Below are 22867 nucleotides of genomic sequence, written 5' to 3'. Positions count from 1 at the left end.
AGGAGAGGATTCTCAGCCCAGCCACCTTCAGACTGGAAGCATATGAGAGACCGTAAGTGGGGCCCAGCTGAACCCAGTCTACCTCTAGAACCGTAAGAGATCATACAACTTACTGGTGCTGTAAGCTACTAAGTTTTGGAGTGATTTATCTCACAGTAATAAGGAACTGGAATACTTTTTAAGTTACTGAAATTGCTCACATTTGGTTTCTTCGTGTAGTCGACAACTATTTGTTGGCTTATCAAGTGCCAAGCACTAGTCTAGGTCTATGACAAGGAAACAAAATAACCTGCCCTGGTGCAGCTTATTCTGGCTTATTCTCAACTTATCTGAGATAAAGCACAAGCACACATGAAGTGTCACACAGCAGCACGTACCGTGAACAGAACAGAAGAGAGGGCAAGGAGTGCAGGGTAGTGCGTGCTAGCAGGCTTGCAATCATGCAAAGGGCCGTCGGGGGAGGCCTCGAAAAAAGAACTGTAGAAAGTAAGGAAGCAAGGCATCCAGTTTCTGGAAAGTGCACTCCCAGAGGGCAGGGGTCAGTGTGGTCGTGCTTGATGATAAGGCTGGGAGCGTGGGATGAGACCAGAGTGCGAGGCCCCATCATGCCGTGCCCACAGGTCAGGAGTTTGGCTTAACTGGAGTCTGGTTAATTCCTATCTTCTGTACCCTGGCCGTCAATGACATATAAGCCTCACAGGGTTTTATTTACATCACTTGCAATCACTCCACTTCCAAAGATTTGTTTGTCCATCCTGGCTGTTAGTGCAAAGTAACCACAATAGCTTAATCCAGAGTTTACAATGTCTTGAAATTACATGTAAATTTCTGCCATGTCCACATATTTTTCTGTCAAGGGGATTTTTTACATTCTCAGACAGATCTGTGATCCCCTAAAGGCCTAGTCTAAAATTCATTCTCAAAGAACCTAGGCCTGTGGGAGTCAAATAAAGCAGTGATGCTTCTGAGAGCTGATGCTGTTACTTCCACTGGAAAGATGCTTCGCAGCAGGAGCCTGACAGGACCGAGGCTGCCTGCAAGCACGGCCCGCCCCCACAGTCACTAGTCATAAGATAAGAGGCTATCCTAGGATACATAACACTATGGCACTCAGCCCACTATTCAGTGAGTTTACTGAAAAAGAAAATGGTATGTCAATTCCTTTTCTAGTTCTATCACCTCACTGGACTATGGATCAACAAAAAGCCTTCATTAGAGCCTCCTGAACAGAGTGTTTTCCTCCCAGGAGATGTACTAGATTCAACCCCATGAGTGAAAAGCATCAGTCTAAACACCATGAGTTCTCAAGACATTAATTTCAAAGAAAGAATTACCGTACTTAATAAAATGTCTTACACCTCTATTGACAAAATCCTCATTCAGAAAGAGTAATGGAGTGTCTGGGTGGCTGTCAGTTAAGTGTCCGACTTCGGCTCAGGTCATGATCTCACGGTCCGTGAGTTCAAGCCCTACACTGGGCTCTGTACTGATAGCTCAGAGCCTAGAGCCTGCTTCAGATTCCGTGTCTCCTTTTCTCTCTCTCTCTGCCCATCTTCTACTGGTGCTCTATCTTTCTCTCTCTCTCTCAAAAGTAATATAAGTGTCCGAAAAAAAAATAAAGAAAAAGAAATAAAGAAAAAGAAAAAGAACTTCTAATGTCATATCAAAGGACTAATTTTCAGAACGAAGAAAGAGAATTCCTTACCTCAGAGTCTTCTTCATCTGAAAATAAACCTTTCTGAGTCTTTGTTTCTGACAAGGGCTTGGGACTTTTGTTGGAAGGTAGGGTAACCTTTGATAGAAAAAACAAAAACAAAAAATGAGAGTTAACAAATGAGAACTGGAAACAAGGGTTTATTCACACACTCATGTAGAAAACACTCTAAGTGTCTGCTAGGGTAAAGCACTAGGCCTTGTGCCAGGGGAATTATGATGGTGTGGATCCGAAACATATATCAAATTTGTACAAAGAATTAATGCAAAAGAAGTTTCACGAGAAAGAATTTAAAAACTGGTATAAGTTAGGAAAGAAGAAAGAAAGAGTTTCCTTATAAATATGTCAGGATGAAGCCTGGATGCAAGAGGTAGTTAGTACAGGCAAGCACACTCTAGACAAAGGGAACCGTGTGGGAAGACAAAAATAGCTGAGGCAAAGGGCACACGTGTTGGATCAGGGTAGAACAGACTGCCTACCTCAACTGGGGTATGTATGGTTGGAGCCAACATAGGAAGGTAGGCTACCCTAGAGCCTGCTGGGTTCTGAATGCTAGGACGTAGGTGACCAGCAGTGGAAAGGTCAGGGTTTCAAAGTGAGGACATACAAGATGTGCTTTAGAAAGAGGGTAGATCAGGGCACCTGGCTTGATCAGTCAGAAGACCATGAGACTCTTGATCTCAGGGTCACGAGTGTGAGCCCCACTATGGAAATAGACATTACTTAAAAATAAGTAAATAAGGGGCACCTGGGTGGCTCAGTCGGTTAAGCGTCCGACTTTGGCTCAGGTCATGATCTCACGGTTCATGGGTTTGAGCCCCATGTCAGGCTCTGTGCTGACAGCTAGCTCAGAGCCTGGAGCCTGCTTCAGATTCTGTATCTTCCCCTCTCTCTGAACCTTCCATGCTCATGCTCTCTCTCTCTCTCTCTCAAAAATAAATAAAAACATTAAAAAAAATAATAGTAAGTAAACGAGTCAACTTTATAAAAGGAAGGAGGGAAGGGAAGGGAAGGGAAAGGAAGGGAAGGGAAGGGAAGACAGATGTAGGATACTAAATAAAAGGATAGCAGCCAGAAGAGCTTAAAAGCTGATGGGGTTAGCCAAATACAGAATTTGCAGTCTGTTGGCCAAATACAGGTTCATTTCAGCATACCAAAAAAAAAAAAAAAACAACAAAAAAACCTAAATAACAAACAAAATAATGCTAATATTTTATAATAGGTTGAATAGAATCCATGATCCTATAGTGATGACTAAAAAGGCAGGAAAGGAGAAAGCTCTTAAAAAAAAAAGGAAAAAGGAAAAAGCTCTTGTGTTCTTTTTGGAAGAATGTCAGCTAATGTAGAAGAAAGGAGAGAACTGGAAAAACATTCTTTTGCACCCTTTAACATGATAACTGGTTCAGGAAAAGGCCATCAAGGGAAGTAAAAACCAATGAACACAGCCAAATCCAACAAATGCTCAATCTAGGTGGTAGGCATTTGGGTGTTCGCTGTATTCTTTTCACCTTTGCTGGATGTTGCACAGTCTTAAGACACCATACACTTGAAAGGAAACATCACTTCCCTCTGGGTCCAGATGAATTAATGAGACACCCCAAGACAACACTAAACAAGACTTGACTACATTAACTCTTCCTTCCCACTCACCTTTTTTTCTGCCCTTGCTTTCTTTTCATCTGTCTGATTCACAGTGGCTTCTGACAAAGCAGGTGCTTTTTCTTTGAACAGATCTCCTTCCTCATCATCAAAGATACTGGCAGTGGATTTGACTTTGTCTTTAGAAAAGATACCACAGCACAAAATTATATGAAGGTTAAAAATCCCACCCCTAAATTCACAGATTAAAAATTCTTCCCTCTCGAGAAATAAATAGAATATTTTTTGATTAGTTATGAAGCAATTTTAAGTGGACTACATTGGATGTTTCAAAGAACACAAAAGCAGCTCAAATGAAACATAGGACCAACTGTTTAACCACCTGGCTCACACACTCATCCAAGCAGCAGCATCCAATGCTTATAGTAGCTTAGACAGGCATAAAAGATAGAGACTTAAAGAAAGAAAGATCAGAAAAGCAACCACCCTAAAAAAATAAATAAAAATAAATTTAAAAAGGGGGTGGTGCTTGGGTGGCTCTGTTGGTTAAGCATCCAACTTTTGATTTTGGTTCAGGTCATGATCTCAGTGCCAGGTTCTGTACCTATTTGGGATTTTGTGTGTGTCTCTCTCTCTTTCTCTCTCTCCCTCCGCCCCCTCCGTCCACCCCTCCCCCGCCTGCATGTTCTCAAAAAACAAATAATGATAGTAATTATTAAACAACAATGACAAAAGCAACCACCCTAGGAATCTGTGAAGTGAGGGTTGGCTCCTCCTTGTAAAAAATCAAACTACTGGGGTGTCTGGCTGGCTCAATCAGTAGAGCATGCGGCTCCTGAGCTCAGAGTTACGAGTTCAAGCCTCATGTTGGGTGTAGAGATTACTTAAAAATAAAATCTTTAAAAAATAATGAATATATAAAAATTAAAAGTCAATCTACAAAGATATATAAAAGCAACTACTACTGAAACCTCTACCAACCCAAACAAGACGACCATTGGGAACACACACATCTAACTCCCCCAGAGGATACACTAGCATATTCACTTCAGTGATTCATGGGTGAGGCTATAAAAGACAACAGAGTTCTAATAATAAGTCTTATGATTTATGTTTTTCACTTAATCTACCTCTCTACCTAAAGAATCTTCTCATTAACATACACAGACTACATTCTTTTTTTTTCTTTTTTAATGTTTTTAAAGCATGAACAGGGGAGGAGCAGAGAGAGGGAGACACGGATCCCAAAGCAGGCTCCCCCCAAACATGGGCCTTGAACTCACAAACCATGAAATCATGACCTGAGCCAAAGTCAGACACTTAACCAACTGAACCAACAGGCGTCCCCGAGACTTCATTCTTTAACACTTCAAATTCTGCTGAACAAGAGAACCCTAACGTACTCTAGGCAGTTTCCAACCTCTCACTACCATGAGCCCTGCTGCGCTGATCAAACTGTGTGTCACTGAAATGAAGACATTGATATGTGAACGTCCCACGGGAGTGGCAGCTGTCAATTTACTTGTGATTCTTTTTTTTTTTTTAATTTTTTAATGTTTTATTTATTTTTGAGAGAGAGAGATAGAGACAACGTGAGCAGGAGAGGGTCAGAGAGAGAGGGAGATACAGAATCCGAAGCAGGCTCCATGCTCTGAGCTGTCAGCACAGAACCTGACATGGGGCTCGAACCCACAAACCGTGAGATCATGACCTGAGCTGAAGTCAGATGCTTAACTGACTGAGCTACCCAGACGCCCCATTACTTGTGATTCTTAATTAGCTCTCAATGATAACCCACTAAGTGAGAGTCCTCCCAGGCCAGGAGAGGCACCACCAGCTTTAATCACTGTCATTTCAGCTGGCCTAGATCTCAGTGTTTTATGTGTCCATTCGCACTCTTCCTGTAATAACCATGCGATTACTTCCCTCAGGTTTCTGCTTCTAACCTTATTTCTCACAGCCGCTGCCAGAAAAGGAGTTAAATCCAGAAAGTGTACTTCTCACTGAATCCTGGTCTTTATAAAACAGGGTTCTCATGTTGCTGGAAACTGTGCCCACCTAGTAGTTTATCCTTCTTTTCTGGAAAACACCAAGTGTGATCCATGGACTGGCAATCTCTGCCCACCAGGGAGCCTGTCAGAAATGTACAATCACAGGCCCCAGTCCATACCCACTGCATCTAATGTGTATTCTGACAAGAGTCACAGGAAAGTCGCCTGCATACAAGCAAACAAATAATTTAGAGAGGGACTTCATGAAAAGACAGGCTTAAATTTGAGGGGAGAAGAGAGTGCCAAAGTGGCCAACGGGCTGAAAACCTGCCATACAAGAAAAGATCAAGGGTATGTGGGCTTTCTGGCCGGAGAGGCTGGGAACTGAACAGCTAACATGGCATTCTGTCATATATCTACTAAGTGCTGCAGAAGAAAGCATGATTAAAACTTTGCAATTCCAAAGGTCACAACTAGAAATCTTCAGCAGGTATTACAGGGGAACAGATTCTAGCTCTTCATGAGGCAGATAATCCTAGCAAATAGTTTCCAAAGGAGGAAAGAGCAGTTGATAAAACAGAGACCTCTAAGGTACCATGACTCCTGCAGCAGAGGTGAAGCTCTTGAGGAGGGACCATGCCATGGCAGGATACAGACAACTCGGTAAGCTTTATGTCCTCTTCAGGTCAACATTCTTTTCCTGACTGAATTCCCAGAAAGAGAGGCTGGAACAGATACCTGTTTTGGAAGGTTTGCTGGAGGATGCAGCAAAGAAGTCATCGTCATCATCATCATCATCAAAGAGGCCAGCAGGGGCTGGCGGGTACACACTTTTCCCTGGAGCAGGCTGCTCAGGCTTCTGGGACTCCTTCAGTGATGGAACAGAGGTGGCACCGAACACATCAGTGTCTCCTGTGGGTGGAGGGACAGGGCAGCCACAGCTGTGAGCCGGTGTGGGTGGGTCCTCTGGCTTTACAGAATAAAAAAGGACCACCCACCGAGGACATTTAGTTTCAGTTCATTCACAAAACACATTAGCAGGACCCAATCATCCACATCCTTTGCTGCTACAGAATATCTCACAATGCAAATCACCTGGTCTCTGAAACACAAAGTCCGAGGCCACTTACTTTTAAGAGAACATGAGCTAACACCAGTAAATGAGCTCTTCCCACAGGCTGTTCATTACCCTCCAAAGCTCCTCCTTCTTTCCAGCCAGCACTTACATGACAGTTTTAAAAAGGACAAAACAGTACTTATTTGCTTTTTAAATAAGAAACTCTAAATTGTGGTACCTAAAAATACAGAAACAGCTCCTGCTGGGATTTTCTTTCCAGGTTTGGAGGATGAAGACCCTAAAAATGAGAAAAAAAAAAGAATAACCATTTCAGAAAAGATGACTTTTCTTGTTAAATATACCTAAAATATGTGCAACACAATACACAGCTAAGTACAGAGCTTTTAAAACTATTTTCCCCAAAAGAGCCATTTTAAAACTCCTTAGCTTTAGCTTCGTCTTCTCTCTACCAGCATTACTTTTTTCTTGGCGTTAACTTAATCTATGCCGTGATTCCCTTGGCTGATCACTCTGATCAAACAATAGCAGTGGGGTTAGCTGGGGAAGCCAGTCAAGGGGTAGAGGACTACAGGGAAGGCAGAGGCAGAACAAGCCAGGCTCTTTATCCATTCCAGTTGGAGAACAAACAAGTAGAAAAAACAGCAAAAAATGTGAGACATCAACAAAAAACATGAAGACAGTTAACAGTAAGGAGGGAAACTAGCATCCGCTGATGCGGAGAAGTGGAGGGCAGGAACATCAGGACATCAAGCCAGCCAGTGTCACAGCAAGTCCAAAATCTGATGCCTGATGCCCAAGGAGACCGCTCGCTTCAAATAACTAAGTCCCAGTTCCTAAGAACCACTATATACATAATGGGATAAAATTGGTAAGTTTTTTGTCCCTTTTTATGTGTGTTCCACAAAGAATTCTGACGCACACCAGATTACGGAATTAATGACCTCCAACTTGTATACAGAATTTTAGAAGTGCTTCGTTGAATTAAACATGATTACAGGCACCCGGGTGGCTCCATCGGTTAAGTGTCCAACTCTCAGTTTTGGCTGAGGTCATAACCTCATGGTTTCATGAGGTCGAGCCCCATGTCAGGCTCTGCACTGACAGTGCGGAGCCTACTTGGAATTCTCTCTCTCCTTCTCTTTCTGCCCCTCCCTTGCTCACACCGTCTCTGTCTCTCTCAAAATAAATAAATAAATAATCAATCAAACTTTATTTAAAAGACTACTGAATTAAACATGATTAAATTAAAATATCCTCAACACTGCTAAAGAGTACTTTCCTGTTTTGGTTCTTTATGAATTCTCCCCTAAGAAAAGGACAAAACCATGATGCAGGTTTATAGATGGTAATTTTGACTTTTCCAAGACATGTACTCATGAAAATTAACTGTTTTTAACCAGACCAAGGCAAGCCAAACAGCTTCCTGCCTAACAAAGAAGCAAGGTCTGGGAACAACTTCATCTCCTAATGAGAGGTCAATGGTTTTGGAAATCTGTTCCCGAACAAGAAGAGTCAGCCTAAATCCAAGCTCACCTGTGTTAACAGAGGTTCGAGCTTCCTGGTCCTGAGGGGCTTCCGTGAAGAGGTCACTCTGGTTATAATAAAGTATAGAACACGAAATTTCAAAAAAGCAGAAGAAAATGTAGTTGTGTTTGTGGATTTCTAAAGAAAACTACCTTATAAATTTTAAAGATATATATTTGCTGTCTTAAAAGAAATTCAATTTCAAAGTGAAGACTATGGCAAAATCAGACCCTTAAATAGTTTAGGCCTACCCAGGAATTAAATACAAAGAAGAAGAGAACAGGTAAGGTAAGAAACAACCACTTGATCAAGTAAATTATTCACTATTAACACTCTCACACCTCTCTCCACCTAACAAAGGGCATCAGGGTACAGTATTTTTTCACTTTGTGATTCGTGGTTCAAAATCTCCCTAACTATGAAAGTAGAAACAACTTGCAATTAAGAAGCCAATTTTTTCCTAATTATAGACCCGTGACACACTATGGTAAGCTTCACCAATGACCATGGACTCACCTCCTCATCCTCATCATCAAAAAGTCCCTTCCCTCCACTGAACAGGCCACCCCGAGAGCCAAATGGGGAGAAATCTTCATCAGTCAGCTTGGGGGGTGCAAATAAGTTGTCCTCTTCATCTAACAAGCAGAAAGGAATGCTTAGCAGGGACCACTAAAGATAGGTTTGGAACTCAAATTCCCTGGGTTGACCTTTATTATCTCCAAGCCCAGCATAGAGTGTATCTAACCACACGTATCAAGGAGTATTTGAGCACCAGCAGTCCTGAGGAATTTCAAACAAAACTTATTAAGCAGTCCAGTGAATCCCTTAAAAGGCTTTCTGGGTTCCCACCCTCAAGTCTGTAAATGTCTGAAGCAAAGAGAACTCCATAGGTGATCCCTTACATTTAGATCAGTTTCTTCAAAGCAAGTACATGGTTCAATTACCTTCAGGACCTCTCCCACCAAGAATTTGGGGGAAGCAAGGGCAGACTGAACAAAGATCTGTAGATTGACAGTCACAAGCAGGAATGCAATGGATGTCATTGTTACATATGAAAGGGCTTGATATATTCTTTATCAAAAACAAACGCTAGAGATCCCTAGTTTCTACATTTCCAGAGAATTCTAGCTAATGATCTCTATAAAACCTAATGAATCAGATCTTTACAGCATTTTTACTCCACACTCAACTCTCCTCCCAGCATCCCAAAGCACACTTTGAAATGCTCTGGAAAGGAGAATAGAAACAGACTCCATTAGTAGGCATTCAAGATGGTATACTACAACTTATGAAAGCGATATTCCTGAAACAAGAAATTGAGGGGAGGGGCGCCTGGGTGGCTCAGTCGGTTAAGCGTCCGACTTCAGCTCAGGTCATGATCTCACAGTTTGTGGGTTCGAGCCCCGCATCGGGCTCTGTGATGACAGCCAGCTCAGAGCCTGGAGCCTGCTTCAGATTCTGTGTCTCCCTCTCTCTCTGACCCTCCGCTGCTCACACTGCCTCTCTCTCTCTCTCTCTCTGCCTCTCTCTCTCTCTCTCAGAAATAAATAAAACATTTAAAAAAAAAAAAAAGAAAGAAAGAAATTGAGGGGAAAAGCCTACCATCTGAGGGAGTTCTCCTGTCCTTCTCCTTCAATGCCTTCCGAGGTTTTCCTTCTCCTGTGGACAAGACTTGAAGAATATTTCAGCTAACCACATTCAGCCTACCCTTAGTATTTATATATTGATGTTTTACACTTCTGTCATGCTCATGGCCTTAAGTTAAAAGCAAGACATTCTCTGTGTTTCAGCTCAACCTGAGTCTATGTACTACAGTCAGCCCCTTATCAAGGCAGGCACCTAAGTGGAAAGAATTATTCTGATGTCTTTCCATCCTGTTAAATCACTATTTTATATAGTACATTTCTATTTAGTCAAAATACATGAGTATATATTAAGCAAGAGATTCTGAATCTGGGGACTGTGATTCTCCCGGGGTATCTATTAGTCCCCTGAATCTCCAAATAAAATGTTATACAGATGCATACATATGCATTTTTCTTGGGGGTGGGGAGTCCACAATATTCAGTTATCAAAGAGTCTGTAAACCAAAAAAAGGGCAAGCCTCTCATGCCTCAGTAAAAGCAAACCAAGAAATACACTGTCAGGGAAGCCCGGCAGAGGGTCCTGCACTTGCCCACCAGGCTAACGCATCTCAAGGACGTACTCTGCTCTTCCACCTGGCTCGTAGCTTCCCCTTTGATCCGAGCTGCCAGCTCATCAGCAAATGACGTAGGTCTTTTCTTCTACAGACAGAAAAGAACAAAATATCACTTTTTGGTAACACACAAACTAGTACAGTTTACTTTTGATACTTAACAAAATTATGTAAATAAAGTAAAAAGGATTGAGTGATTAAAATTTTAACTAAATGATTTTAAACATATGCACCCTATACAGATCACTTGAGAAATAAGACTCCCTCCATAGGCAGATGCTGCTTATTCCTCATTTTTTTTTTTTAATACTTCACTTTATTACTAGAAGAGTGAGATAGAAAATTACCATGAGGAACTAAGGCTGGGAAAAGGGTAGGAGTATTAGGGTCTTAAAACTCTGGAATCAAATAGATTTTTGAATGATCTGACTTGTAAAATTGTAACAACTGGAAGAGAAAGTGGCACTCCTATAGCAACTAGTGATACTCAACCGTTATTTTCAAAAGTGTGCATGGAATTACAAATATGATGCAAAAAGAGACAGTTACCAGTATAAATGACAATAAAACTAATGAGTCCTCAGTGCCACTTCTAAAACCTTGCCCAGAGAGTAATTATGGCCTTTCTTACAGGTCTAGTATTTTCTTCAATGTCCTCAATATCTTCCTCCTCCTTCTCAGAGTCCGCAAAAATATCACAGCCATCATCATCCTCTTCTTCATCACTCATGTGTGCAGTGTGCTAGGAGGATAAACCACGAGATTAGAACTATGAGATAAGGTCATCAAGCTGAAAAAAATAGCAGAGGAAGATTCACATGAAATAGTTCAGTTTGAGTAACTAGGCCTTCCTTTTTAGAGGCTCTGTTTCCCAATTTTGTTTTTCACTTCTTCGTTTTCTAAGAAAAATGAAGATAAAATATAAGGCAAATTAAAAAAACCCAAGAAAGTAATTAACTTAAAAACATGAAATTCTTGGGATGCCTGGATGGCTCAGTCGATTGATTATCCGACTTTGGCTCAAGTCATAATCTCACAGTTCGTGAGTTCAAGCCCCATGTCAGGCACTGTGTTGAAAGCTCTTAGCCTGGACCCTGCTTTGGATTCTGTGTCTCCCCTCTCTCTGCCCCTCCCCTGCTCGTGCTGTGTCTCTCTCTCTCTCAAAAATAAACATTAAAAATAAATTTTTTAAGAAACATGAAATTCTTGAAGGAAAATTAAGTATAAAAATGAGTAAATCCTTACTTTCCCATAAGTCATTCTAAAGTAATTTTAAAAAATTTTTAATTCCAATATAATTAACATACGGTGTTAGATTAGTTTCAGGTGTACAATACAGTAATTCAACAATTCTATATATTATTCACTACAATCTCCTTCACCTATTTCACCCATCCCCCAACCGAGTTCTCAAAAGTAATTTTAGCATATATTTAGGATATATGCTATGCTTCAGTTAAAATTTAAAAGCAAAGTCACTTTAGTTCATGAGCCTTACCCGGTTTTGATCATTGTCACTATGATTGGGAAAATCTTCATCTGACTCCTTTAGGAGAAAAAAAAGCTTTATTGTTAATACAGAATTTACTCACAAGCACAGACATGATCTCAAGTCTAAGACTCCAGGGCACATCTATACTCAGTCTCTTTGTACAGATTACTGGTCACCTAGAGTATCAGGGTGCAGATAAGGGGGAGAGTAGGCAGTATCACCAAGAGTTGTTCTGGCTAGCATGGAATTTTTGTGGTTAATTTAAACATCTCTAATTTAAATACTCTGCTCATACCGATGTGCACTGTCATTGTTAACCTCTGAATTTAAAGTAAGAGTGGCACATTTAATTAATTAAATTGTCAAAAGTCAGTTTGTGCGATTTTATACTGTGGACTCCTCTCTATACTTGATGTAGGATAACTACTTCGTCAGGCCCAAGAGAGGACTATCAGTGTTTGCTATCAGCAATTAGGTGAAGAGTTGCATCAATGGCTTAAAGCACAGGATTCAGCTAATGACCATCAGTAACTGCCAGATTATTTAGGAAAAACTTCTGTCCCATTGAGGGGTTTTATCTAGGGGGGCAGTGGCAGGATGGCAAGGGAAGGGGATGTGGAAATAAGGCAGAAGAAAGGATCAGGCATACAATATTGTCTCCTTTTAGAAATTAACACTCAAGAATGCTCTTCAAACATCAGTAACAAATATTCTGTCTAAAGGAACAACCCCAGGTACAACAGTGGTCAAGATCCACAGATGCCAAGGTCCTAGAGCAGGAGTTGGGTCATGCTCTGTGCCTATGAAGATGCTAGGACCAGCAACAAAGTAAAAACGTAAGTGGATGCTTTAAGCATTCTTCTAGTCTAGGTTTTATAGTAAAAAAAATAAAAAGGTTTAAAATATGGGCTTTTCCCCTAGAATTATTCAAAGATAGAACCAGGCAGATTCTACCAAAATACCTAAGCTGCCCCCCTTCAAAATCTATTATAGGAGAGGGCCTTGGTGGAGAGGAGGGGAGAAAGGGAACAGTAAAAGGGATTAAAGCAGTTTTCCTTGCTTTTTTACTTCAGACAAAAAGGAAACTAAATCCCAAGGGGGGTGGGGAGAACACAAAATATGATTTTACTATCACTGTTAAAAAATTTGTGAAAAGAGATTGCTAATTCACAAATATATTATTTCTTTAGCTTGCTAAACACACCCTAAGGTTCCTGCCCACCATGACCTGGAGACACCACGCAGCCCTTACCTCTTCTTCGTTCTCTTCACTGTCTGCAATACTGCCACGGTCGCTGCCTACTGACCCCTCTGGTTAGAAGAAAGACAAAGGGTTATCGCCAATATTCATAATAAAATGTCCTTAGTTTCCTCTCAAAATCATAAACCACCATACATCAGCATCACAGAAATTTTGATAAAAGAGGCTATACAGATTAAATGGAATTAAAAATGAGGGATAAAACATCTACAGAGTCTTAAAGGATCTCCCCACAAGATACATTAATTATTAAAAAAAAGTAATTACCAAAGGGAAAAAATGGTCTGTACTCTTCAAAAATGTCAAAGCTTTTATCCAAGGGATACAGGTGTGCTGTTTCAAAAGGGCACATGCACCCCAAGTTTATAGAAGCGTTATCAACAATAGCCAGCGTATGGAAAGAGCCCAAATGCCCACTGACAGATGAATAGATAAAGACATGGTATATATAGACAACGGAGTATTACTTGACAGTCAAAAAGAATAAAATTTTGCCATTTGCAACTACATGGATGGAACTGGAGGGTATTATGCTAAGCGCAATTAGAGAAAGATAAATATATGACTTCATTCATATGAGGCAAATATCGTATGACTTCACTCATATGAGGAATTTAAGATGTAAAACAGATGAGCATAGGGAAACAAAAATAATATAAAAACAAGGAGAGGAACAAAACATAAGAGACTCTTAAATATAGAGAACCAAGGGTGCTGGAGGGGTTGTGGGAGGGGGGATGGGCTAAATAGGAAAGGGGCATTAAGGAATCTACTTTTTTTTTTTTTTAAATGTTTTATTTACTTCTGAGAGAGAGAGAGAGTTAATTGGGGAGGGGCAGAGAGAGAAGGAGATATAGAATCTGAAGCAGGCTCCAGGTTCTGAGCTGTCAGCACAGAGCCCAATGCAGGGCCCAAACCCACCAAATGTGAGATCATGACCTGAGCCGAATTCAGATGCTTAAGCAACTGAGCCACCCAGGTGCCCCAGGAATCTACTCTTGAAATCACTGTTTGCACTATATGGTAACTTGGATATAAATTAAAAATTTTTTTTTAAATTCTGAAAAATGTCAAAGCTGTAAAAAGCAAAGAAAGGCTGAGAAATTACATCAGACATTTGACAACTAAATGCAGTGAGTGATCCTGGACTGGACCAGAGGGAAAAAGAGTCCATAAAGGACATAATTGGGACAACTGGCAAAATTTGAAAATGACTGAGAATTAGCTAATAATATTATGTCCAGTAAAATTTCCTGACTTTGATAACATGCTGTGGCTATATATGAGACTATCCTCAGTCTTAGAAAGTATTTTCTATACAGAAATAATTTGGAGTAACAGGGCATGATGTCTGCATGATCTCTCTCAAATATATTCAGAAAAAAATATTATGTATATAGAGAAAGAGCAAACAAATATGATGGAATATTAACAAATGGTAAACCTGGGTACAGGGTATAGAAGAGAGGAGTTCCTTGTACTATTCTGACAACACTCAGGTAAAGTTTGAAATTATTTTAAAACAAAATGGTAAGATATAAATGTTAAAAGATAACAAACATATTTTGGTGCAAAAGAATACCTTCACTAGACAGCTCTCCGAGACCTACATCTTCCTGCTCCATGAATAGCTTTGACCCAATTAAATAAGGTAAAGGACGATCAATGTAAAGATCCTGTAAATAATGAAAAGTAAAAGCCATTAAATATTCAGGCTGAAAAATAAGTTGTCCATTGACATCTTGTTCCATGTGACTACACCAAGCAAGTTACATAATCAGAGTAAAGAATAAGAAACACAACAGGATTCAAAGTACAAAAAAAAAAAAATTCACATTTTTTTTTTTAAAGTCAAATTGTAGGTAAAAATAGCAAAGTAAAGCTAAATCACACAGAATCTCCCTTCTCAAGTGCTGAGTTACATTAAAAATGGCAGAGGCACACAAAAAGTTTACCAGGAATAGTCAAATAAGTGTCATAACTTCATAGTAACATGTTCAAAAGGAGGCTCAAGGAAAGAAACTGGAGGTTCTGGCCAGCTTTCATGCATCCTAGCCTTGCCTTCCCCGCCTAAAAAGCAGTGCTGGTAAGCAAAAATCAACCAACCAATCACTCTTGACAATCATCAATAATAGTCCTAAATTTGGAAAGAAGTACACTGAGGAAATAACCCAAATGCTTTTAAGGGGCTGTGGGGGGCAGGTGAGTATGACCAGGTTTGGGGGTGAGAGCAGGTGTGGACCAACAGAGGGACTCCTTCACACTGCATCAGAGCGAAGAGAAGGCTGGAACAGAGCACAGAAAGCATGGGCTACATGAGAAACAGAATTGTGACTATGGAAGTGCCTACAGTCAACATAATGAACTAAAGGCACACATCCAAAAGACTGATGAGAAGCTGTTTGGGAGAAAAAAATAACCCAAAGAAGAGAATAATACTATCCCCTAGCAGCACCCACTGTGTAATTTAGAAAAGTGAAGTTGGTAAAGACAGACCAGATTATAAAACAATAGAAAGAAATGAAAGAGACAGTGTAAAAATACCTGGTGGACACCCCTCCATTCCAGTGACTTCCAAGTCCCACCCAAGACGCTTACATTAAAAATTTAAGTTCGAGAAAGCACTCCACCCCAGGACAACCTCCCCTCTCCACAGGAAAGGCTGACTTGTCCTTTGTAAGGTAGGACACTTGGCCATCATCTCTCTTCTCTACTGAGAAGACCCAGTGAGTGCAGGAGAAAATAATTCTGACGTTTAACTCAACAAGAGAAAATTTGGGAAGGTTAGTGTACAAGTTAAAGACACAACAGCAACCAACGCAGTGCAAACAAAACAAATTACCAATGGTCTAACTGCTGACTCAGGAGGCATTCCCAAGTTCTCCAGTAGAAGAGAAAATGGTGTACAACCTAGCAAGCGTGACGCAGGCAATACACTGCCCACGGTCCACTGCTGACTGCTAAATCCCCACCGGAAAAGGCGAGCCAGCAACTGTACCAGTGCAAGAGGAACAGTCCCAACACGGTATGACACTGCAAGCTCAAACTGGGAGAGAAGTGTGTGGCGAAATGAATGACCAGAAAAGCTTGGCTCTGGGGCATGTTTCAATCCATAAAGCACTTGCATGGGCACAAGGACTCTCTCTCAAAATCAACACAGCAACATTTTGTGTTTATTTTTGCATGGCTGTGCTGCCCCAAAAGTCTCCTCTGCAGACATGATGGTAAGTAACAGGAAAGCCATATTCGCGGCCAACAGTCTATTCGTGAATGCTCACAGCGGCTTTACTCATCCTAGCCCAAACCCACAAACAACCCAAATGTCTTTCAGCACTTCTGCAGTCTCCCTTGCACAAGCTACAGAATGTTGGGTTCCCAACAATCTCCTCATACTTCCAAACTCAATTCAAGTCTCATTTGTACCCTCATTTCCTCAGCTAGAAGTCAGTTCTCTCCCAGAGCACTTGAGATGGTGACGCATGTAGATGTCTCCTCTCTCTCCCACCAAGTGGTAATGCTGTAATAGGTATTTGGACAGTAGGAGCCATGCCCTGTACCTCTGTACTCCCCTGCCCTGGCATGCCACCTTGTACCTGCTGGGTGCTCCATCAATTTTGAGGTAAGGCAAGAGTTTCTAAGAGAGTCAATGTGACATTGCTAAGTACCATACTTACTTCCTAAAAGTAAAGTCCATTCTTACTAATTCTGTACCCAAGTAAAGTACCCCAAACACAACAAGTATAATAACAAATAATATGAACTGAATGTCCTTACCTTTGGTTCAAGGATCAGTTCCACCCGTTCATTAGCATCATCTTCTTCGGAGTCTGAATTTCCCGCTTTTATATCCAGTTGTTCAAATGCACTGTCCAACACTTGTAAACCATAGTTGACAGCCTCCTGAACTTTAGGAATCAGATCCACTTCTTTCTGTTCCCGGGTCTTCTCCTACAAAAAAAATACTGTTCAGTACAGATCTCCAAAATATTGACACCGCCCTAATAAAATACCCTAATAAAACAAGAAGAAATCGATTACATGTTAACAAGTCACATTCTGCTGAATGCCTTGACAGACTTTGGAGTAAGGTTTAAATCCCAAGTTTGTACTTTCTAGACATGGATCAAACTACCTAAGAGCCTAGAGCTCCCAGCTTACCTATAGCAACAAAAGCACTACTACGCTATGACAGTTTGGCTAGGTATCCTACGTAAGCATCCCCTAACCGTGACTGGGACGTCACAAGCCCTCCAGTGGCACCTCACTCTTCTACCACCATAGGAATGAAGGGTCCAGACTTTCAAGTTCACCATGTCTGGATCCCACTAACCTTAGTTAATGGGCCTTTGGACAATTTTAGAAGTTAAAACTTCGAAGAAATGGACTCAGGCCAGAGATGTCATCTTTCAATTAGTTAAAATACAAAACCAAAAAACTAATAATTATGGCTATTTTATAAATGTGTTCCAAACCAACAGAGATTCAGTATCATTTCTAACTTATCCTGTACACCATCCTAGAACAATGCCCCCACCGAAAGTCTGTACATATCACCAACCTGCTGAAAATACTCCATAGGCCTCTGTTTCCTACAATAGCAACTGTCAGTGACAGTCCCCTCACGCACTCAACCGTGTCATCAGTTGTGAGAAATATTGAAAAAATAAATTTAGTATCATTTCCCCTCTTCACAAATATTCTAGAAGTTGATTCCTAATTATGGAAAGAATCAAACCATACAGAGCTGTTGTAAGGGACAAAGGGAAAAACTCTATGAGTTTGTTATACTTTTACCTCAAAGTATGGAAATCCTTCTAATCCAGCTTTTTTGTTCTGGCTGCATCTGTTTTCTACTGTAGTGTGCTTGGTTCTGGTTAGATAGCTAAGTCTGCACTAAGTGTGTGAAAATAGGTTTGTGAAATAATTACATAGTAGCTTTTCAAAATAGTTCACTAAACACTCATCACTTCAAACTGAACCCTGGCATGGTATAACCACAAAGCACTGCATTTAAATGGTTTGCAAATCTTTTGGGTTAATCATTAAAAATAAAGTAACTTTTTTTTTTTAAGCTGGGAATAGGCAGAACTGTAGCTGGCTTCTAATATCCTACCCTAACAGCTTCACATAAGTTATAGCTACTAAGGAAGTACCAACTTTTTCGAGTGATTTGTATTTTCTCTTAGAGCTGAGCCAAGGCTACTTTGATTATAAACTTACATTCCAGTGCTTTTCTAAGTGGGAAGAAAAGGGTATAACTTCTGCCAGAGGGCGAGAAAGTCCAGAGGTCTTATCTTTGCTTTAGCCAATGATGTAACAACACCCAGGAAGAATGTTTATGTATCTAGAACATGTGAAGCCACAGAGGGTAAAAAGATAGAAACTGCTGCCTCTCTCCTCCTTGGCCTGGTTTATGAAGCCCTCCAGCACCCACCACTCACTCCCCTTTCCTTCCTCCTGCCTGACCACCAGTATCTTCCACTAACATTGTCTGTAAAACACCAGGCACATCCCCCAACTCTGAACATTAGCTTGTGGCATTCTCTCTCTCACTGAAACGGCCTTAAAATCTGGCCTTTCCCTCTTCACTGAGCTAACACCTTATCCTTGTAGGTTCTCCCAGCTTATACCACTGAGCTCTTCTTATCTGAACCTCCAGAACAGGTAGCAGCTCCAGCATGTTCTGTCCTACTGCCCCAACCAAGACCGTAACCTCTTGAGGATCAAGTCTGTTCAAGTCACTGGTTCCCTGCAATCTCACCAGTCGGGGAATGTTCACTGCACATTCCGTGCTCACTGTGCTAACACATCCTGCAGCGCACAGGAGGCACTCAAATGTACGAGCACGAAACCACCGTTCACCTCAGTGATTTCCAACTGGCAGGAGTCAAAGCTGTCATGAAACAATAGGGAAGCATGGTCTTCAAAGAACTCACAACCAACAGCTCAGTCTGTGGCCTGTTTTTGTAGAACCCTCAAGGTAAGAATGGTTTTTACATTTGGGGGAGTGGAGGGGTAGGGAGGAGGAGGAGAAAGAGAAAAGAAACAAGGGACCAAAGTAGCCAGCCAAACATAAAACATTTATCTGGCCTTTTACAGAAAATCTCCACTGACCTGCGTTCGGCTCTGAAGCCAGAATTCAAAAACTTTACATATTTCTTAAAACACTACATTTCAGAAACAAACCAGAGTTCAGTTCCTAGGCTGTCAGGAGTAGCCTTTCCCATTTCCCCCCAGTAACCATCCATCTGCCCACAGTCTCCAACAAGCCACATTACAAATTTCCACCACTTTTCTTCTCTAAGTCAAGAACTCAACAAAGGGTAATTTAATGCAAGTACCTGTTCTGCTTTTTCTGTCTCAGCCTTGAGTACTGGCTCCTCCACTTCTTCATCATATACACGCTAAAGGGAAGCAAATTCATTTTAAATGGTCAAAATATCATTTGGAATAAATAATATAAGAATTCAAAACACAACAAAAGAAGATAAACATGGAAGAAGTGATTACTCAACAAATTGCTGAGGCCACTGGTCAAGGACATAAAAGCAAACATCCACCAAAAATTAAATTTAAAAAGATACAAATGACAAGGAAACATGAAAAAAGTTGAATCTCATGTTGACCAAAGAATCTCAAAAACAATGAAGATACCAGTTTCCATATCTTTTGACTTAACCTAACACCTAACACTGACAGGGCAATGACACACATACTTAACTGGGAGGCTACGAAAAATCTCAGCTGGTAGAACTTACCTACTAGGTAACAAGAGCTTTAACACTCTGAGCAATGGAAATGGTAAGAGTGATTTTCATCCTGTTGCTTCAAATGGTTGATAAAGTCTTATATTATCCCACTTACATGAAAGTAGGTAAGCTGAGCCCACCAGCAATTTGCCAGAAGGCCAGGCCTTCCACCCATTCAGCATGGGCAGGCAGGCATCTCTTTTCCAAAACAGAGCTATGGCAGGGCACCAGGCTGGCTCAAAACAGAGCTATGGCTCCAGTATCTCATTGTGATTTCCTTTACTTTTTAACTATTTAACTGTGAAAAAAAGACGTGGGGATGTGCTCTAATAAGACTTATTAGAAATCTGCAGTATTTGAGGTGCCTAGGTGACTCACTCAGGTTAAATGTATGACTTCAGCTCAGGTCATGATCTCAAGGTCCGTGAGTTTGAGCCCCACATCGGACTCTGTGTTGACAGCTCAGAGCTTGAAACCTGTTTCAGATTCTGTGTCTCCCTCTATCTCCATTCCTCTCCCATTCATGCTCTCTTTCTCTCAAAAATGAATAAATGTTTAAAAAAAAAAAGAAAGAAAAGAAAAGAAACCTGCAGTATTTAAGACTGCGATGCTGGCATATAGCAGATAGGCATAATAAATACAGAGGTAAGAAACTGATCTGGAATTACATGTAAGCCTAATTTTACACTCAAAAAAACACAAACATAGATACACATTACATCCACACATATAAGTATGGAAAAGAACTGTACAATAAAGCTTACCCATATGGGAAAAAAAAAGGTAACATTTCTATCTCATACTATACATATAAACACTCTTATACATCTATGCAGATCTATACTCTCCACATAAGAATAAAAATGCAAAGATACAAACAAATGAACTTTTTTTTAACGTTTATTTTTAAGAGAGAGAGACACACACACATATAGTATGAGCGGGGAGGGACAGAGAAAGAGAGAGGGAGACAGAATCTGAAGCAGTCTCCAGGATCTGAGCTGTCAGCACAGAGCCCAACACGGTGCTCAAACCCACAAACTCCAAGATCTCAACCTAAGCCAAAGTTGGACGCTTAATCAACTGAGCCACCCAGGCCCCCCAATAAATAAATTTTTAAAAAAAAATTTAAAAAAAGAAAAGCCTTACAGGCCAGTATCTGCAAGGGAAATGGACTTGGAATTTATATGCCAGAAGACTGGGAGGCACCTTTCCACCATCTGAAATTTCAGATGATTTTTTTTCCCCATACTTTAAAAAAAGAACCGTTTTATAAAAATCAGAAACTTGGCGGGGATAATTTTCAAAGACAGGGACAAAAAAGTAAATAGATCTTAAAGTTGAGACTTTCAGGCACGGCACCTACTAGTCATTTCAGGTTTTAAATAGTGAGACCATTTAACCTATAATGTTGAGCTTCACACTCATGTCTGAATAGCTCCAAAGTCCTACTTTTTTCTCCTGCTTGTCATTAAAAACTACTTCGTGAGACATCAGTAGCCCGGGGCTGGAGGCCAAACATGACCTATAAGAAATCAACCAGCAACTCTTCCAAGAGTAACTAGATTTTTACGTTTTTATTTTTATTTTTTTAATTTTTATGTATTTCTAGGAGAGAGAGAGATAGACAGCGTGAACGGGGGGGGTCAGAGAGAGTGGGAGACACAGACTCCAAAACAGGCTCCAGGCTCTGAGCTGGCAGTCAGCACAGAGCCCGACGCGGGGCTCGAACCCACGAACCGCGAGATCATGACCTAAGCGAAAGTCGGACGCTTAACTGACTAAGCCACCCAGGCGCCCCCCAAGAATAACTACAACTATGGATCTGAAGTACTCAACACACAGCAGACAATCAGTGCTAACTTTCTTCCCTCTGATCAGGCTAACCTCACAGCTTAATGTGTTTTTTGATCATTTTTAAACCAGGTAGCCATTCCCAGAATTGTTAAACATTTGAATATTTGCCCTCAAAGGATCTTTTCTTTTCTTCATTTGGGGAGATGGGGAAGAGATGAGGTGGTGAACTGAAGAAAAGGGACTAGGGGCTGAGAATTTCTTAACAGATTATACACAGCCCTGATCCTTTTCATTTATGTGTTCTCCCATTCATTCATTCAAATATTCACTAGGTTCCTATACAGAAGTGTGTTGGCCCCATGGGGTGCCTGAGTGGCTCAGCGGGTTAAGTGATCTCACAGTTTGTGGGTTCAAGCCCCACATCGGACTCTGTGCTGACACCTCAGAGTCTGGAGCCTGCTTCGGATTCTGTGTCTCCCTTTCTCGCTGCCCCACTCCAGTTCATGCTATTTCTCTCTTTAAAAAATAAACATTAAAAGACAAAAATAAAAATAAAAAAAAGAAGTATACTGGCCCTAAGGAATACAACATTTACAAAAAATGTGGGGCTTGATTTAGTAGGGTAGTTTTACACATCAGATCACATCAATAATGTAAAATTTTAATTGTGAGAAGTGCTATACTAAATAAGTCACATCTGGAGTGCCTGGGTCTTGAATTCGATCCCCATGGTGGCTGTAGAGATAACTAAAAATATAAACCTTAAAAAAAAAAAAAAAGTAGTTTCTAGGTCACTTAATGTTCAGGACAAAATTCCTAAATTAACAGCTTAATGAATCCCTTCTGATAACACACTGAGCACTGGCCACTGTTAATTACTACCTCTCCTCCTTTAGAATTCCCTCTTGAGCCTTTACTAAAGGTACTCATTTCCCTTGCCCTACAAAGTCCTGATTGCTCTTTAGTTTCACTAACTCTGTAATGCATTTTTCAACCTAGTACCTGCTTTTGAGGTTAGTTACTAAAACCCAGAAACCTACCTTTGAATACCTTTCCAATAAACTACGATGAAACCAAATGGTACCATCATTCAAACCAGAATTGTAATACAGGAGTACCAATGTCAGGGTTTGAAGAAAACACATAAAAAGCCACATCACTGCCAAATGTATTAACAACATGTAGATTTTTTTCAGAGGTTGATTAAGCATTAGCTGTACTCTTAACATCATGTTCTGCCACCAATGAGAAGAAAATGTAACATGAGGCATTACAGGGAGGTGTGAGAAGCAGTTAAACTTGGCAGTGGCAACAGGCACACTGAGAAGGGAATTCTGGCTGCAAAATGGAAGGGAAAGAAGCATAAGGTCTAGAGAAATAGAAAGATGAGTGGAAAACAGAGAATCCAAAAAGTGAACAGAAATAAAGAACTACTACCTAAAAAAAAAAAAAAAAAAAATTAAGA

The 22867-nt window shown here is 40.6% G+C and overlaps 1 protein-coding gene across 3 annotated transcripts in view; it reads right to left on the bottom strand.

Annotated features, from left to right (window-relative positions):
* WASHC2A (WASH complex subunit 2A) overlaps positions 1–22867 on the bottom strand; it is a 57402-nt gene that overhangs the window by 31486 nt on the left and 3049 nt on the right. For all 3 annotated transcript variants that reach the window (XM_077746518.1, XM_077746516.1, XM_077746517.1), the window contains exons 3-16: positions 19198–19260; positions 16631–16804; positions 14439–14532; positions 12848–12906; positions 11602–11649; positions 10735–10845; positions 10113–10191; positions 9509–9565; positions 8423–8541; positions 7916–7973; positions 6600–6659; positions 6043–6216; positions 3365–3492; positions 1706–1792 (exon numbers count right to left, since the gene is read on the bottom strand). In XM_077746518.1, coding sequence (XP_077602644.1) covers positions 1706–1792; positions 3365–3492; positions 6043–6216; positions 6600–6659; positions 7916–7973; positions 8423–8541; positions 9509–9565; positions 10113–10191; positions 10735–10845; positions 11602–11649; positions 12848–12906; positions 14439–14532; positions 16631–16804; positions 19198–19260 — 1311 coding nt within the window. The remainder of the gene's footprint in view (positions 1–1705; positions 1793–3364; positions 3493–6042; positions 6217–6599; positions 6660–7915; positions 7974–8422; positions 8542–9508; positions 9566–10112; positions 10192–10734; positions 10846–11601; positions 11650–12847; positions 12907–14438; positions 14533–16630; positions 16805–19197; positions 19261–22867) is intronic.

The sequence above is a fragment of the Crocuta crocuta genome, unplaced genomic scaffold (genome assembly GCF_008692635.1).
Source record: "Crocuta crocuta isolate KB4526 unplaced genomic scaffold, BGI_CrCroc_1.0 scaffold28, whole genome shotgun sequence".
Classification (NCBI taxonomy): domain Eukaryota; kingdom Metazoa; phylum Chordata; class Mammalia; order Carnivora; family Hyaenidae; genus Crocuta; species Crocuta crocuta.
Note: the sequence above shows the minus strand (reverse complement) of the source record. Positions and strands in the feature narration are given on the sequence as shown.